The sequence below is a fragment of the Crocuta crocuta genome, unplaced genomic scaffold, assembly GCF_008692635.1.
Source record: "Crocuta crocuta isolate KB4526 unplaced genomic scaffold, BGI_CrCroc_1.0 scaffold95, whole genome shotgun sequence".
In the NCBI taxonomy this organism is placed as follows: Eukaryota; Metazoa; Chordata; class Mammalia; order Carnivora; family Hyaenidae; genus Crocuta; species Crocuta crocuta.
The window spans coordinates 679,568-698,499 of record NW_027530971.1 but is presented as its reverse complement, the minus strand read 5'-3'; the positions used below and the strand labels follow the sequence as shown (position 1 = coordinate 698,499).

At 37.3% G+C, this 18,932-nt stretch overlaps 1 protein-coding gene across 1 annotated transcript in view; it reads right to left on the bottom strand.

Moving 5' to 3' along the window:
- The window catches only part of SLC44A1 (solute carrier family 44 member 1), a 125,708-nt gene that overhangs the window by 27,568 nt on the left and 79,208 nt on the right, over positions 1-18,932 (bottom strand). The window contains exons 6-12 of the mRNA XM_077769757.1: positions 13,415-13,584; positions 11,389-11,478; positions 6,296-6,435; positions 3,808-3,994; positions 2,725-2,890; positions 1,830-1,986; positions 819-902 (exon numbers count right to left, since the gene is read on the bottom strand). Coding sequence (XP_077625883.1) covers positions 819-902; positions 1,830-1,986; positions 2,725-2,890; positions 3,808-3,994; positions 6,296-6,435; positions 11,389-11,478; positions 13,415-13,584 — 994 coding nt within the window. The remainder of the gene's footprint in view (positions 1-818; positions 903-1,829; positions 1,987-2,724; positions 2,891-3,807; positions 3,995-6,295; positions 6,436-11,388; positions 11,479-13,414; positions 13,585-18,932) is intronic.

The following is an 18,932-nucleotide window of genomic DNA, read 5'->3' as shown; positions in this document are numbered from 1 at the left end:
ACATTTAAAAGAAGAATTAAAGAAATATGGCTAGAGTAGAGAGATTTACGGAAAATCAAAGATGAAAGGATGTGAATTAAGGTATAAGAGATAAATGTCTTTCCAGAAAGATGAACTCTAATTTATCCTCATGTTACAATTAATTAATAACAAGCCTTGGTAAGAACATATGTTACTTTTATTTTTTATTTTTTAATATTTTATTTATTTCTGAGAGAGAGAGAGGGAGAGAGACAGCATGAGCAGGGGAGGGTCTCAGAGAGAGTGGAGACACAGAATTGGAAGCAGGCTCCAGGCTCCGAGTTGTCAGCACAGAGCCTGACGTGGGGCTTGAACCCACGAACCATGGGATCATGACCTGAGCCGAAGTTGGACACCTAACCGACTGAGCCACCCAGGCGCCCTGAATATATGTTACTTTAAAAAATAAGAATAAGATATACTTTAAAAAAAAATAAGCCTGAGTGACTTAGTCAGTTAAGTATCCAACTCTTGATTTTAGCTCAGGTCATGATCCCAGGCTCCTGGGATTGAGCCCCACATCAGGTTCTGTGTTGAGTGTGGAGCCTAGTTAAGATTCTCTCTCCTTCTGCCCCTTCCCTGCTTATATGCATGCGTGCATGCTCTCTCAAATAAATTAATTAATCTATCAATAAAAGAATATGATAGTAGCAGATACACCTGATCAAAGAACAATGTACAGCACCATGAGAAATACATAACATCTTTCAGTTAAGCTCAATTGTTTTATCTTAGAAGAAGAAACAATCAACCTATCTTTGAAAGTGAATGTTCAATTTATTTTTAAAATAGTTTACCTGATTTAAATAATTTAGGCACTTTTCAAGACACCAAAGGCAACAAATGCAAGATTTCAGCACACACCGAGCACAAGCATTTTCCTAGAAAGGACAAAAAATTGAAATAATTAAAAACCAACATATAGAATATTCGAAATGTTAGAAAAATAAATAAAAGTTTAAAAAAATCACAATCTTTGTTTCAAGGCCTCCACACTTACCTTATTTTCCCTTAAAATGTAATGGTTAAATTATTTTTAATCAATTTTTTCGGACAAATATTTTTTTCAAAGTTTTTAAATGTTTATTTACTTTTGAGAGATAGTATGTATGAATGGGAGAGGGGCAGACAGAGAGGAGGCAGAGGATCTAAAGCTGGCTCTGTGCTGACAGCAGAGAGCCTGATGTGGGGCTCAAACTCACAAACTGTAAGATCATGACCTGAGCTGAAGTCAGATGCTTAACTGACTGAGCCACCCAGATGTCCCTAATTCAACACATATTTAGTACCTACTGCATGTAAGATAGGTAAGATATATAAGACTGGCAAGGAATTTATACTATAGTTAAAGAAAAAAAAGCTAAACATACAAAAAGGTTAGAATCATCAGAATATGCAATAGATACTAGTGCTATAAGAGTGGACAACAGGCAGAGATGACATCATCTGGGAGGAGGAAGAATCACGGAAGGTTTCTAGGAAGAGGTGGCATATAATCTACGTTATAATGCATGTTATCTCTCTCCCCAGTCAGGGACAGGGAAGAGGCTCCAAGGAGGAAGGTGTGAGTCAACATAGAGGATGAGAAGCACAGGACCCTGGGAAACCAGTGGTATGATGGATTTTGCCAGAGTACATGGTGAGCAGGAGTGGGGGGCAAGACAGAAGGACTGGATTCTACTTTGCAAGGATTATAAAGAAAATATTCACAACTATGGACTGAGCATGAGTGGGAGCTGCAGAGCTCATGCAGAGCTGAGGTCTGGGATGTGACCACAGCCAAGCACAGAAAAGAATTTTCTCCTTACCTTTCCTTTGAGTTGACTGTGAATGTACATAAGGATCATTCGTGGAATTTTGACTAATGTGATAATGAAAGATCCTTTTGCCACAGTACCAAGGTGATAACGAATAAGGCGATTCACTGATGCCAAAATAGGTGTAAATGGCAAATTCCTTTTATCCCTTTTTGAAAGATAACCAAAAAGACAATTAAAACAAAGGCTAAGTGCAGGAATGGTTTAAAGCCCAATGCAGTGAAAAATTAGTTCATTTAAGAAAAGTCTAGGTTTATGACAAAATGGCAAAGTAACGTACAACTAATACAAATGCTACAGGTGCACCAGATAAAATTAATGCTTCGTTTCTTTGTGGTAGTTTCATGGGGTTCTTATGCTCTAAGACTTTAAATAAAATGACATTGTGCTTTGAAAGCTTTCACTAGTAAATACTTACAGAGTTAAGTGCATAATCAAAAAATGGAACTTAAAAAAAGTGTTCAATCGAGACCTGGTACCTCATTATAATAGAAAATTGTAAGGCCTACAGCTTATATTCAGCTCTCAAGTTAGGAAGAGTCGCAATACTTGTTTCTGATCCAAACAAATTAAACAGGCTTGGACCTTTATATAAAGCCAAAGTACATAAGACACTACAAGATTTATTCTTTTGCTAAATAGCATTGAAGTTATATCATGACCTGCTGTTCTGATTAATTTTTTGAGAAACTTACAGGGAAGTATAAAGATTAAAATAACCACCTCCCATTTTCCTACCTCCCAGAATCATCAGCTCTAACATTTTGTCATATTCGCTTCCAATTACTTTTTCAAGAAATGAAACTCTTCACCAGCCTCCATTCCATTTCCTTCAGGCACAATCACTTAGATGATCTTAGGTTTTCTGAGAAGTATAAATTCTCACCTAGTAAAATAGTAGGTTACCACAGCTCCTGCCACAGTCATCTGCTGACATGCTAGAATAAATTCACTGATCCAAATCAGGCCTACTACATGGTACCACCACATGTACTGTAGAGGCCCAGAAACTCTGAACTCCACAAAGCCTTGGTCATTCTGAACAGCGCTGCCTAGGAAAATATCCAGGAAGGAAAGAAGAAGCACATAAAGTAAGAAGCACACAAACCAAGAAATATGGCTATTGAATGTAAGAGATGAATCTAATTTCCAACAACAAGCCCCTTCCCGCAAACCGCAAACTTTATGATGGCAGTGCTATTTAATTAAGAGACAAAAATACTTATCACTTGAAAAGGTGTGAAGCCAGACACTGTACAATTAAGCATTTTGTTTTCCCCAAAGGCATCATATAGCTTTTAAAAGATGTTCTATTTGAATAGAGTTCCTACCCCATCAGTTAATTTAGGCATGAATTTTCAAACTTCAATTTTTTTGAAGCTATTTTATTACTCATCCAATAATTACAGACCTAAATTATTAGCAAAATACAGAAATTAATACTATAATCCATTGGTAAATGTGTACTGCATGGCCAGAGAGGTTACATATAAGCTTACGACCCTTACACCACTCCTCACAATTAATTCAAGTGTAATCTTTGATATTAAGAGTGGCTCCAACAAGTCTGAGGGTCTAACTGTGAACGGTATCATTACCAGGAATTCTACCTAGGTTCAGATCTTTTCCAAACTAGAAAATCCCAAGGAAGCAAGTTGATTCAGGCTGTAATGAGGGCTTAAGGCAACTCCAGAGAGCACTACATTCATCTGTTCATCTTAGAATGAATCCAAAAGTCTGAATCAGTACTGGCATTTACTTTAAAGCCATGACCTGGTTTAGACCTACTTTGCTAGGATGATCTAAAAAATATGAATAGGGAATGGGTTGTTGAAGAGCCATAACCACTGCTGGTTCCAACAGCTATTAGACCTTGGTCAATAAACATCTTAAGAATTGTATCTGATATTTTAAAATATTTTAATGCAAATCAAATTCATCACTACGAGAAAGAAACATATCTTCTTACCAGTGGTGCCAAGAAAAAGAAGCGTCATGATCCAGTATGCCCAAAATAAGACAAGAGCAAAGAAAGTCCAAAAGGGTTGGAAGACTAGTAGCGGCAAGTGTATGAAGACCTTGCCAGCCACGTGGAACAAGGCGATGGTGAGAGCGACTCGTTTGCGCATAACCAGCATTATCAGGAACAAGATAACCTGTACAGAGAGAATGCAGAGAAAGGTCCCAGTTACCGCTGTAAGCAGTAAAAACAGAAACTGAAACATGCTGGAAATTTTTAGCACAACCCTTCATTCCAAATTGGAGAAGGATTATTCTCTGAATCCCAATAACACTTTATCGGTCTTGCAGCACTGAGCATCCTCAACTGTATATTAAAAATGTTCTTAAAGCAGAACATAAAAGGATTTCTCAACATATTAATAAATCCTAGAGTTCTTCTACCTTTCTTTTTTTCCATTCATTATGAATCAAAATGTGTTGTCTGTCCATCAATATAAGGCTCTTAATTTATTTGAATAGGTATGTGCTTGTCATTTTGAAAAGAGGGGAGAAAACCATATGCTATGACTACAAAAGTACAGGAGGTATTTGTACCTCATTTCCTTTATTGGACCAAGAGCTCGTAGGAGCACCTGGGTGGCTCAGTCAGTTAAGGGTCCGACTTTGGCTCAAGTCACGATCTCACAGTTTGTGGGTTTGAGCCTTGCATCAGGCTCTCTGCTGTCAGCAAATGGACCCCACTTGGGATCCTTTGTCCCTCCTCCTCTCTCTGCCTCTCCCCAACTCTTTCAGGCACATGGTCTCTCTCAAAAATAAACATAAGAGGGGAGTCTGGGTGGCTCAGTTAGTTAAGGGTCTGACTTTGCTCAGGTCATGATCTCATGGTTCATGAGTTTGAGCCCACGACGGGCTCTGTGCTGACAGCTTGGAGCCTGAAGCCTGCTTCAGATTCTATCTCCCTCTCTCTCTCTGTTCCTCCCCTGCTCATTCTCTCTCTCTCTCTCTCTCTCTCTCTCTCAAACACAAATAAAGATTGTACTGTCTCTCTCAAAAATAAAGATTAAAAAAAATTTTTTTTAAACTTAAGAAAAAGAGCTCCTACAGAGCAGCATCCATGTCAGCTTCACCTCCTGCCTGCCTTCACTGTGGTCTGAGTGAGAGCAGGTGAACTGTAGTTAAAAAAAAAAAAATTGTACTTTGGGGTGCCTGGGTGGCTTACTCTGTTAAGCATCTGACTTTGGCTCAGGTCATGATCTCGGGGTTCGTGAGTTCAAACCCCCATATCAGGCTCTGTGCTGACAGACAGCTCAGAGCCTGGAGCCTGCTTAAGATTCTGTGTCTCCTTCTCCCTCTGTTCCTCCCCCACTCATACTCATACTCACACACACACACACACACACACACACACACACACACACACACAGTCAAAAACAAAGATCGCACTCTCTCTCTCTCTCTCAAAAATAAAGGTTAAAAAAATTTTTCTTAAACATAAGAAAAAAAAAGAGCTCCTACAGAGCAGAGTCCATGTCAGAGTCGCCTCTTGCCCGCCCTCACTGTGGTCTGAGAGAGAGCCGGTGAACTGTACTTAAAAAATTGTACTTTGGGGCACCTGGGTGGCTCAGTTGGTTAAGTATCTGACTTTGGCTCAGGTCATGATCTCATGGTTCATGAGTTCAAGCCCCTGTGTCAAGCTCTGTGCTAACAGCCTGCTTCAGGTTCTGTGTCTCCCTCTTTCTCTGCCCCTCCCTTGTTCACTCTCTCTCAAAACTAAATAAACATTTAAAAAAATTTTTTTAAACTGTACTTAAAAATGATTAGTAAATATTTATATAATAACAAACAAATACCTTTTGGCACCAAAGGTTTTATGGTGGCTTTTTTTTTTTATTTCTAAAGCTCAATTAAAAGCTTGGGATTGGTCCAAGAAGTCGGTCTGAGATTTTTTTTCCTTTCTTTTTTTAGAGAGGAGAAGGAGATGGACCAAAGATATGAGCACATATTATTTAATCACATGTTCATTAGTAATTTACTGTATAGTGCCTAGGCAGCAAAGCTCACTCTAATTTAGAAAAATGTTGTTAAAAGTTTAAAAAAAGTTTAAAAGGGAAAAAGCGAAGATGATTAGCACACAGGTAAATGAAATATGTGTATTTTTAAACATACTTTAGTAAAGAAACTCATTTTTAAAAAAGAATTGTATTATGAAAATAAGATAATATGCTCTTCCTAACAAATGATAACTTGAATATTCTAACTGAAAATTCTCTCTCAACAGGCAGGCAGTACAGAATAAAACATTGCATCAAATAGCACTCATCCATTAGGGAAGCCTTCTGAAGACTTTTTAGTGTTCCATACCACGGGACAGAGTTTTTATCTAACAGAGATCAGAGTTAGACACGCAATAGCCAGAGGTGACTTTCTGCTTCATTAATGATCCCTGTAAATAAAAACATAAGCCTGGAAGATAGCTGGCCCAAGCCTATACTCACTGTGAACACTGTGGCTGAAATGGCATAGATGAGGAGCGCCCGAAGATTGTCTTCAGCTATCTGAAGCTGTTCAGGAATAACTGTTTCTTTGGGAGACTTTCTTTGCTTTGCATACAGCCACCATAGTACACCTGTGCCACCTGGGTTCAAAAAACAATTGTTTTGGAAATAACTAGTACAAGAAAATGTGTAACATTAATCTTCACGTTCCTGGACCCTTCCTATATATCACTGTGGGACTAACACAGCAATAAGCCATTTGGCTGGGAGGTGTGTGACTGTAACTTTTTGCAGGCATAAGGGGAGCTCCGTTGACTCCATTTTCATCATTTGTAGTAGGTATTAAGACATCTTCAATTGTATCAGATAGACATCCTTCAACTGTATCTATTATCAATTCTGAAGCTCAGAGACAGCCAGCAAAGACAGGCACCCCAGAGAGAAGCGGATCATAGAGACTCAGCACCTACTGAGAGCTGGGGAGCTTGTATGAAGCAAGTAAGGGCCACAGAAATCAGCAATGATGTTGAGGAAAGCAAAAATCTTCTCTACTGGGCCATCACAGCAACCCCTGTGCCTTGTGCTGAAACAGTCATGCGGTTGATTCAATATTTGTACAATGAGCAAAGAAGATCAAAGAAGTGGTTCCCACCAAAAGTGGGAAGAAAGACAGGAAATCTTTGATAGGTTGGTAGCAGTGCATGCCAGAGATGGGGGTTGTTCAGAGAGTCCAAGAACTAGACTGATGAGGGGGGCAAACCCACCTCCACAGAAGAGGGCTGCATCAGACACCTTCATTCTGAGTGCCCAGAGCATCTACTGATCTAGGTGCTGGGGACAGAGCTGTGAACAAAACCAAGGCCCCACCCTCACCCCCACGCATGGAGCTTATACAGCAATAAGGAAACAAACAAACAAACAAACAAATATGGAGGTAAGTAAAAATAAAGAATATGAAGTCTAAGAAAAAAAGTCACCTTTTAATAGAGATAGAAAGTGCTGGGGTTGGGAAAGCATTGTGATAAGATGACTAAGCAAGGTCTCAGTGGTGAGATGATATTTGAGCAAAAGAATCAAAGACAGGGAGAAAACAATCTATAAAACTATCAATGGGAAGGGATACTTGGGTGGATTAGTCGGTTGAGCCTCTGACTTTGGCTCAGGCCATGATCTCACGGTTCATGAGTTTGAGCCCCGCATCAGGCTCACTGTCAGTACAGAGCCCGCTTCAGATCTTCTGTCTCCCTTTCTCTCTGTTTCTCCTCCGCTCACTCTCTCATGCTCTCTCAGAAAGAAATAAAAACATTAAAAAAAAAAAAAAATATCGGGGCGCCTGGGTGGCTTAGTCGGTTGAGCGTCCGACTTTCGCTTAGGTCATGATCTCGCGGTTCGTGGGTTCGAGCCCCGCGTCGGGCTCTGTGCTGACTGCCAGCTCAGAGCCTGGAGCCTATTTCAGAGTCTGTGACTCCCTCTGTCTCTGTATCTCTCTCTCTCTCTCCTAGAAATAAAATAAAAATATTAAAAAAAAAAAAAAAACTATCTAAGGAAAGTATGTTCCAGGCAAGAGGTAACAGCAAATTCTAAAATGCTGAGATAGGACCATGCCTGGCAGGAAAGAAAGGAGGCCACTGTGGCTACAGCAACAAGCAAGGGGCAGAGTAGGAAGAGCCGTGGGCAGGGGGCGCTGGTACCAGATCATACCGTCAGGCCTTGCAGGCCATGGTAAGGAAATGGAAGATTCAGAGTAAAGATATGTACATATAGGCAGACAAGATAAACGTCTGGAAGAAGACAAACTGGGCTGAGATCTGTGCAAGTCAACCTGACCTCCACCTGCTCTCAAGTAAACAGTGAATAGTGTCAAAGGGAAATTCCAACTCTACCTGGTAGTGAATAGCAAGAGTGAATATTTTTCTACTGAAGATGAGTAAACAAACTTCAACAGCCACCGGTCTATGAAAAACACTTGAAAAAGGGAAATACTTCCATTTTGAAATCTTAAAAAAAATAGTAGCACCCTCAAAAAATGGGATAAAGTATGTTCTCTGCAAACAAGAATAAATAAAAAGTTAGGAGAGAAAGGCAAACAGAAATGAGAAAGAAAAACAGAAAAGAAAACAGAATGAGCTAATAATGAAGACATCAAGGAGGATGTTGTCCACAAGAGCCACAGCAGACATCATTTACTAAATATTTAAATCTGTGTCAGAGGGGCACCTGGTGGCTCAGTCGGTTAAGTACCCAACTCTTGATTTTGGCTCAAGTCATAAACTCGAGGTTTGGGAGTTTGAGCCCCATGTTGGGCTCTGCACTGACAGTATGGAGCCTGCTTATAATTCTCTCTCTTTCCCCTCCCCTTCTCCTTCTCTCTCTCAAAATAAATAAACTTAAAACAAACAAATTTGTGTGAGAAACTGTGCAACAGATGTGACCAAACTGAATCAGTATGATACTATTAAGCAGGTAATACAAGTCCCACTTTGTACATGATAAAATTGAAATTCAGGAAAGTTAAGTAACACGCCAAATGTCACATACCTAGTAAGTGGCAGATCTGGAATTCAAATCTACTTTTATTATAAAAAACTAGCCATATGTTATAAACTGAATGTTTGTGTTCCCGTAAAACTCATATTTTGTCATCCTAATCCTTAATGTGATGGTATTTGGAGCTGGGTCTTTGGAGGATGATGAGGTCATGAGAGTAGAGCCCTCACAAATGGGATGAGCACCCTTATAAACCAGACGTCAGAGTTCCTCGCTGCTTGCACCACAGGAGAACATAGCAAGATGATGGCTGGACATAGTAAGCCAGCCCTCTCCAGATGCAGAGCCTGCGGGCGCCTGGATCTGGCTTTCCTAGCCTCCAAAACTGTGAGAAGTAAGTTTGATAAGGCATCTGGTCAACGGTACTTTGTGACAGCAGCTCAGAGTGACTAAGACACCATCACTAGAAGTGCATACAAAAGTCACTAGTAGAAATGACAGGAAAGATGGCTGGGAGAAGGAAGAACTGGAAAAATAGAATGAGGCAGTCAAGTACAGACCGGCAGTAAGGAAAACTCAATCAGTGATAAGGAAGATACGCTTGAAGAACACTTTCTGAGTATAAAGAAAATGACAAATTGACTAAAGTGATAATTTAGAAGATGACAGCAGAAGAATGAACAAGGATTCTAAGAAGAAAACCACTGAAACAGAAACAATAATCAAATACAGAAATAAGAAAACTTTCCAGAGTTGGAAAATATCCCCCCCCCCAAAGAGATCATAGGCAAATTTAAAGATTCAGAACTAGACAGAAATTTTAAATTATAATAAGGGGTGTCTGGGTGGCTTAGTTGGTTAAGCATCTGACCCTTGATTTCAGCTCAGGTCATGATCTCAGTTCAAGAAATTGAGCTTTGTGTTGGGCTCTGAGCTGACAGTGCAAGGCCTGCTTCCAATTCTCTTTCTCTCTGCCCCACCCCGACTTGTGCATGTGCTCTCCCTCTCTCAAAATAAATAAATAAACATTAAAAAAATAGAGAAAATAATTTAAAAATTATATATAAGTCTAGGTCAGTGAGACAGGTGGTGGGCGAAGGAATAAAATTAGACTGGTCTCTAAAAAGTAAAGTACAGACACGGGGAGCACACTGTACCTCAAGAATTTTACATGCAACAGATTGAATATTCACATGTAAGGCAAAAACAATCTTAGATAATCAGGAGCTGAGAAAATTTATGCCCCGCGAGTGCTTTGTGAATAAGTTACATGAATTCAGAGTCTCGTCAAAACAAAGATGAACTAAAATTAAGAACTCAAGAATGAAGTTTTACAAAAATAGAGTTCTCACTAAAACTAGGACAGGAGAATGTAATAAGTTAAATGTAATTATGAAACATTTCAAGGCAAAGCAAAAATTCTTTAAAAAGATACAATGTATTAAATAATATTTTAATTTAAAAATAACCTGATTGCAAAAACTCAGATTATTTGATAACAGTTAAAAAGTGGGAGTCAGGTTGGAAATGAAGAAGTTTATGTTGAATTTAAATGAGGTGGATGAAAACTCAACACATGCTCTTTCATTTCAGCCTTTAAAAATTACAGAATTTTAAAATTATTTTTAATGTTTATTTTTGAAAGAGAGTATGTGAGTGGGAGAGGGGCAGAGAGAGAGGGAGACACAGAATCCAAAGCAGGCAAATCGATGCAGGGCTTGAACTCATAAACCGTGAGACCATAACCTGAGCCAAAGTCAGACGTTTAACTGATTGAGCCATCCAGGCACCCCTAAAAATTATAAAATTTTTAAATTTCATAGAATTCTATAGAATCAGCCATTCAAAAATTATAGAATTCTAGATTAAAGAATATTTTCTAAAAATGTATAGGTTACCAACTGTAGAAGCAAAAATAAAATATATGTTGCGGTACCTGGGTGGCTTAGTTAAGCATTCAACTATTGATTTTGGCTCGGTGTCTCATGGTTCATGAGTTCGAGTCCAACATCAGGTTCTGCTCTGGTAGTGCAGAGCCTGCTTGGGATTCTCTCTCCCTTTCTCTCTCTGCCCTTCACACACACAATTTCATCCTGTGTGTGTAATAAAATTTTACACACACACAATTATCCTGCCAGGAATACTTTAACCAGAAAGAACTTCAACACCTTCGAATGGTGGATTCAGTGCAAGATAAAAGGAAAAGGGTCCCTTCCTCTGCCAGGCAGGGAACACTGAAAGAATCAAGTGAAAACTGAAGAACAAAAAGCAGAAGAGAGGCTTAACTACTTTCTTTTTCCTCGTGGGTTCTTCCCCCAAAATTGACACTGACAGAAAAACGTTAGTCCCCTTTCTAACATATCTCCACTTGCTTTTATTCCAAATGCCAACGACTCTGCCATTTTATCTCATTTAGTGATCTCACAGTGAATTAACTTCAGTGTAATCCACGCATCATTCTTTTTTATAGTTTATAAATGGATTCACAAGGCTTACAAAAGGAAAATTATTTAAAATAATCAAAGTAGTTCTGCACTGAGCAACTGTTAAGAGCAAACTTTACTCTTGATTCTAATTACTAAAAAATAAAGGAAGAAGCAGCTTACCAAGTGAACCCAGTATGACCAGAATTGTTAAGATCCACACAAGTACTCTTGATATATACCTGATTATCACCATCAAAATCATGGAGAGAACTGTAAGAAAGATAGAGAACATGTACAATATTATTTTAAATAACACTGGAAAATACAAAGAGAAACTCAACTGTTTTCTCCTAGGGATATAATATGTTGCTATTGACCAGTTCAAGACCCCAATTTAGGGAAGAGAAGTAACTGGCTACTTTTGCAATTTTTGGTACTCGAGTCTACGTGCACCACCTGAATTCTGTCACTTGGAAACTACAGGCACCTAACTATGGGTTTATAAATGACAGAAAAGAAAACATGCAAATGCACATGGTGACTCAAAAACAGCACAGAACTGTTGTGGATTCACCACGGGAAGACATCAGAATGCACATGCAAACATACATGCTAACACACAAAGTGTAGAGAATGATGTGTCATGTTGGTGATCACAAAAATTACCACACATAGACAGAGATCAGTTAAATTAGCTACACTTCATGAGTAATCCTTGTATTTCAGGACGAACTTCTCTAACAGTTGGTCAATGAGCTAGACAGTATTTTATCTTTTTCCAGTCATTTCTCCTCTAAAACTCTAAGAGACGCTCTGATCCTACAGAATAATATTCTGAAGCCTACTAAGGCCCAAATTCCTCTGACCTTAATTTTCAACTGGTGTCAGGGGTCCTAATTGGTTGACTCTTCAAAGAAAAGCAACGCTTAGTTTGAGTTATTTAGCCAAATGCCTCTACCCATCCCCAGCTAAATTCCAACATGCTAAAATCTGGAGTGAAAATCTTAAAAAAGAAACTGGGAAGATTTGACCTTTGCATGGGGAAATTCATTTCTGAAATCATAATTTGTTCATCATGAATCATCTTAAGGCCCATTTCACAAATAAATTATTAATTTAAAGATCTTAAGCCTAAAGAGAACCAATCTAATAAAAACTGGAAATCCAAAGGCTTAACATTATTATCACCATTTTGAAGGTGTGGGCTTTTTTTTTCCTCTTGGTCAAAGTATTCAACTATTTCAGAAACCAAATAATTTTTTTATAAAGCCAGACTAATAGTCAAGATTCTTTGGGCCATTTGCAAAGCCAAATAAATGGTTGGGATCTGTGACTGGGTAACATTATTAAGGTACTCACTTTTGCAATAAATGTACAGGAACCAAAAACAGATGGGAGCTTTCAAATATCACAGAAATAGCTTTTCATATGGACAGCATTATTTCAACTGAGTCAAGTACTACCTAAGCAAAAAGAAAATACTCTCTAATGACAAGACGGAAATACAGCTAGTCTTCTCAATGACTATAATTGTTGTTAACAGGTATAAGTACTCATTTCACATATATAATGAAATAGTTGCTTGGTTCCTACCACAGTTCACTCCTCCCAACTAGAAAGATCTATAGATTCTGATACGGCTACATATAGTTCTAGGATAATATAGAGAGTTGAAATAACATTTATTTGATTATATTATCTATTGACAAGAAAACTCAATGGCTAACAAGTGGAGATTTCCTAATTTTTCCAGCAAAACAGTGACATTATGAACCGTAGCAATGAAAAAAAACATATTTCAAAAGTAATCTATCAGAAATCTATGTTCTTTGATGGAAATGTGTAAGAGAATATGTGGCTCCTGTTATAAGCCTTTGGAATCATAACTAAAAACAAATGGGCATTGATTCATTAAGAGAAGCCTCCTTCTATCATATCAATGGTTATTATAGAGAGTAACCAAAGTTTGGGAAAACACCAGTTTTCTCCAATGAGCGAAAAAGAAAGGAAATTAGTTTCAGATAAATAAATATATATATATAAATATGTATATATTTATAACTATATGTAATCTGAAACAGTTATTTTGGCTAAGGGAAGTTAAACATTTTACAGGTATCCCCACTGTATTCATATTTTGGTTAAAAGACAGAACAGTCTTCTACTGCAGTACTATGCAATAGCTAATAATGAGAAAAACAATTACCTAGTGATAACAAGCAAAGTCCCAATATAATTTCTTTGCTGGTCATTACTCCACTAATCAGCCTGTGTAAGACACTATTGTCACTGACAAAGGTGATCAGGGCCTCTGCAAACTTGGCATAGCAGGAAATGTTCACAGGAGCACAGCGATGGAAGAATGGAATAGGTGCACTGGTGACACAAGAAAAAAAAAATCAGAAAAAAAATTACTCCTACTCAATATAAATGCCACATCAAACACACAAATGAAGGTGATTATGACTGCAATACACTCCACCCTCCACACATCATATGGGCGCTAAGAGCCGTGAGCTTAATGCTATGAAGATGACTGTCATGGGCAGGGATGCGAATCTTACCACAGGCCTTATCAGAGAGGGTGGAGTGCATATTCCAAGGAAGACATTACCCTCCCCTTCTGAAAAGAAACACACACACATATACACACACATACGCACATACACAACTACCAAAAGCAAAACCAAACACTTAAACTCCTCAGCCTGCACATCTATCAGTCAAGGGGTAGATGACAAAACAAACATATACTTCATTGAACTAAAAATGAAATTTTTGCCATAAGCTATTTAAAAATAGAAAACACACATGCTTTTGCTTGAAATGTGCCACCATTAATAGAATGCTTCCTCTGTCAGAATAGCATACAGAACCTTGTATTTAAAAAGGTGTTTGGGGCACAAGCTTAATAACCCTCATATAAATTAATCATGCCAAGACATCAACATACAGCATAATGTGCAGCTAATTAAAACAATAACCATGGATACTAATGTATGGAAACACAAGGCTAATAGTACATGGGTAATAAAACAAAAATTTGTATCTAATGTTCTGGTTGCATCTCTGTACAAAAAACAGTATATAAATAAGAATGAGAACAGAAAAAATATAACTAAATGAAAACATATGATTTTTTAAGGTCTTGAGATTCTGGGCTATTTTCTGTTCTTTTTATATCATTATTATTATAAGATTATTTGTGTCCAAAAAAAAAAAGAAGTAATCTGTTATTATCAGGTTTATACTGACCGCAGCTTTTTTTGTGAAGGAACATAGCTATGTGTGAACAGTGACATAAGTCTGGTTTGTTATAACATATTCTACTTTAGCTTTGGAAAGTATGGTGTACATCTGATCAATGAGAGATTCTAAAAAAGCTCTATGAACATACCCTCAGTTGTGATTTGTATGGATTCTAAAAGAGTCCTTATGCCTGTCCATACACAAATACACATTTCTGTGTGCATTAAGTTAAAATTTAGCCATCACTAACATAAATCTCATATTTTCAGAATTATTTGTGGAACTATCAGTCATAGCTCTAATATAACCCCGTTGGCTGGAATGATATAAGTATGCTCTCATTCTTGGTTGGCACTGTATTTTGTATCAAATTAGTGGAGAAGAGTATATGATTGAGCATCAAATTCCAAAGTTTCTGATCTCAGCAAAGCAATTTTGTATGACCTGAAGCAAAATACTACCTTTGTTTCTCCTTCCTCAAAAAACAACAAAAATATTTTTCAAATAAAAATAAAAGTGTACTATGTATCGGTTTTCCTTAAATGCTGGCAAATGAGCACCACTGGGAGTAAGAATAGGCAACATCTTCCATGCTGTTGAACTTCATGGAACAATAAAATAATTATAAAGGTCTAATCTTACCTTAGTTATGCATCAGTGAAATATATCCCAAAATAATGATGTGGCACTATGATATAACTGTTCACTTAAAATGAAGGGATTCTTGTGCTTGTGGGTATATTTGTATATACCTCCAAAATGATGTTGGTGAAAGTTAATGTCCAAGATTCGATATTTTGTCAGAAATTGCAGAAAATCAGAGCATTTTGAGTAGTGCTTAAATTACAGGCATGCGAGTCATTGTTTTTGACCAAATTTGTTTCACTAATGATATAAAAAGCTATTAAATTACAGAACATCTTTAAGCGAAATGGATTTAGTCAGAAATATTACAGGAAAGAATCAAAAGATTTAACCATAAGTTCATAGTAAATGGAGGCTAATGTGGGACAGAAACCTTTAAACTGATGGCTTTCTTGTGACCTATGACTGTTTTTCTTCCTGATGCTATCTAGATAAGGTCCCTGACACTTTAATATCCCTGTCTAAGGACTTCTAACTATATTTTTAGCTAAAGCCTTGTTCTCTATCCTTTGAAACCAAAGTCCTCTCTGCTCCATGGTTATCTACATCTTCATCTGCTTTATTTATTACCCTATCATTTCTGGTATAGCCTCTGTTTAACTCACTTGCCTCCAACCTTGAACATAAAATATATCTCCCTCAAAGATACGGATGTCATTTTCTCATTTTCAATATCCACCAATTTTCTTGGCCCTGCTCTGTTTCTTTTTTCCTATCATATAACCATAAGTGCACCTTATCCTCTGTCCAGAAGTAGCTCCACCTCTATCTCCCATATCCTAACAGGATGTTAATATAGTTTTATATTCAAAGAGACATAGATGTCATTTGTAAAAGAGAGCAGAGCCTGTTATAATAGAAAGAAAAGCTCTGGGTGATCCTCCTAACATTACATAGCTGCGTGTCACTCCATCTCTCTCAGCTTCTCCATCTGTTAGCTGAAAGCATAGGAATAACCCCTCTGTTTTTTCAGATGACGAAGAAGAAGAAGATGATGATGATGATAGTGATAGAGCCCAGTCATAAGTCAGTAATTCTAAATTAACAGGAGCAGATGCCCGTAGTGTTCGTGTTTTTCTGCTTTTCAGACTTATAATGAGGCTCAATGGTTTGAAAAGAGAATGATTATACTCTTAAAATTCTAATCTTTCATTCCTATTTAAGAGGAAATACTGAGTAATATCTGCTCTCTTACCCTTTTAAGTCATTTTTATACTATCCATAAACACTTGGACAATTGGAAAGAGCGCTTTTACAAGTCTCCTTCAAAGAATTGAAGCAAAGTAACAACGGATCCCTTACCTCATAATTTAATCTATGTCAGTTAAAAGAAAAAAAAAAACCTGACAGCTCTAAATTTGAAGGTATAAAATTAGTACAAGCAGATTACATTGTCTAGCTGATGGTCAAAATGGTCAAGTGATAAGGAATACCAGAAAGAGAAGACAAATAAAAGAGAAGGCAATATTTGGTGACAGCAGCAAAAATCAACGTTAAATATTTAAAGAACAAACACTACATTCCCTTGTCATTCATTTTCTCTACTGTTCCCCAAACAAAAACAATTTAATCAGTCATGAGTTTTTAATATTCAGATGATTTTTCTTGTTAAAAAAATCTAAGTTAATCATGGCACTGAAATGGTCTGTCTTGTATTTTACCATTTAAATCCTATGTTATATAATGAATTTGAGTTAGGTCATTTCATATACCTCTCAGAAAATAATACTTCTGTGAGATCTTTTCTACTTTAGTGTCTAACCTAAATGACACACCCTGTGCTTCTTAATTAAGAGGACAAGCATAAAGAATTCTATTTATAGTAAGTTCTTCTACCTCTTGAAGCCCACAGAATATCGAATCTTTAAGAAGTCAATGTAGTCCCATTAGGAACTGATGCTGTTTCACATTATTGAAACATTAGTCAACAAGAACAAAATGAATTTATAATGAGTCCTTTAAAGATTTTTAAAAATTAGCCACTCAGAGGAAAATTGTATCTTACCTTGGCAAACATACTGTCCATTTGCCTTAAGTGCAGACTATCACAGCTAATGAGCTCCCTCAAAATATGATGACAAACAGTGTAATGTCTCTTGTCCATATGCCTTCAGAAGTGAAGACAGGAGTTTGATCTCAAACAATTATCTTAAAACTTGACGTTATAAATAAGCAATTACACATGATTTCTAAGGTAAAGTTTTATTTAAGAAAGAATAACAATAAAGGATTCTGGCAATAGCACTATAGCACAGAAAACAGCAAATAAATCAAGAATCTAATGGCAATACTCCTTGGTTTTTCATACATTTCATTTTATTTTATTCATTTTTTCTCTTCTTTCATTCCTATACTCTTTCCTTTAATTTTTATTTTATTTTTTTTTAAGTAGGCTCCATGCCCAATGTGGGGCTTGAACTCATAACCCTGAGATTAAGAGTCACATGCTGTACTGACTGAGCCAGGCAGGCTCCCCCCCCTTTTTTTTTTTTTTTTAAAACTGGTATAGGACTTTGTCTTGTGGAAGACGGCAGAGTAAGAGGACCCTAAGCTCACCTTATCCTATGGATACAACTAGATAACACTCACATTAGGATAAAACTAACTGTGACAGACTTTACAAGATCTTAGATTAAAATTCTGATTCCCAACAATTAGTTGTGTGGCTTTGCACAACTCATTTAACTTATCTTCTATTTCCTCACCTATAAATTAGGAACAAAAGCCTTATAGGCTTTTGTAAGAATTAAATAAGACAATACATATGAGAAGCTTAATATGGTGGCTAGAACACTGTAGATGGTTTATAAATATAAATTTATAATTTAATAAATTATTATTAATTTATGTTGAATTCTTCATTTTTTTAATGTTTTATTTTATTTTTGAGAGAGAGAGAGAGAGACACACACACACAGTGTGAGCAGGGGAGGGTCAGAGAGAGAGGGAGACACAGAATCCGAAGCAGGATCCAGGCTCTGAGCTAGCTGTCAGCACAGAGTCTGACACGGGGCTCGAACCCACAAACCGTGAGATCATGACCTGAGCCAAAGTCAGACTGAGCCACCTAGACGCCCCTGAATTCTTCGTTTTAAAAATATGAATAGATAACACTTTTTTTTCTTGGCTATTGGTTTCTCATTTCCATATCATGCTATTAATTTCCCAAAACCTAATATCCTTTCTGGCATCCAGAAGTAGCCAATAAATGGTGAATAAACTGAATTTATGTAATCTGTTTCTACTACCACAATTTTCTCTAGCTATACCTAAACCTTCAAGCATTTTAAGTATCAGGGCTAGCTTGTCTCCCCATTGCTACCATGCTTAGCATGTCATCAATAGAGAGCTATGAATTTAGATAAACTATGGCCCTTTCCAGGCATTTGCTTTTAAAATTCGAATGCTCTTAGCAAAAGTAACCATTTGGCAATTATGTGGTGTTAGCGTTTTATTGCAAATTAGTTTAGAATTGCTTTTATCTAAGAAACAGTCATTGCTTTCAATTGCAGGTGCCTGGGGACCCAGGAAGGTTAGGGGCAAAAGGGGAGGCACTAGAGGTTGAAAGAAATAGTTATTCCTTCAGCCAGATGTCAAGCACAATAATGGATGCTTAAAACATATTGCCTATCTAATTCTTACAACAATTTCATGACAGAGGTATTAACATTCCCATTTTAGATATGAGAAAACTTAGTTCACAGAAAGGGTAAGAGACTTGCTCGAGTTAGCAAAGAGAAAGTGGTGATACAGAATTCACCCCCAGGCCTATCTGGACTCAAAATTCAGCTCTTTCTGTCCCACTAGGGCAAAAAAGGCGTGACCGATGC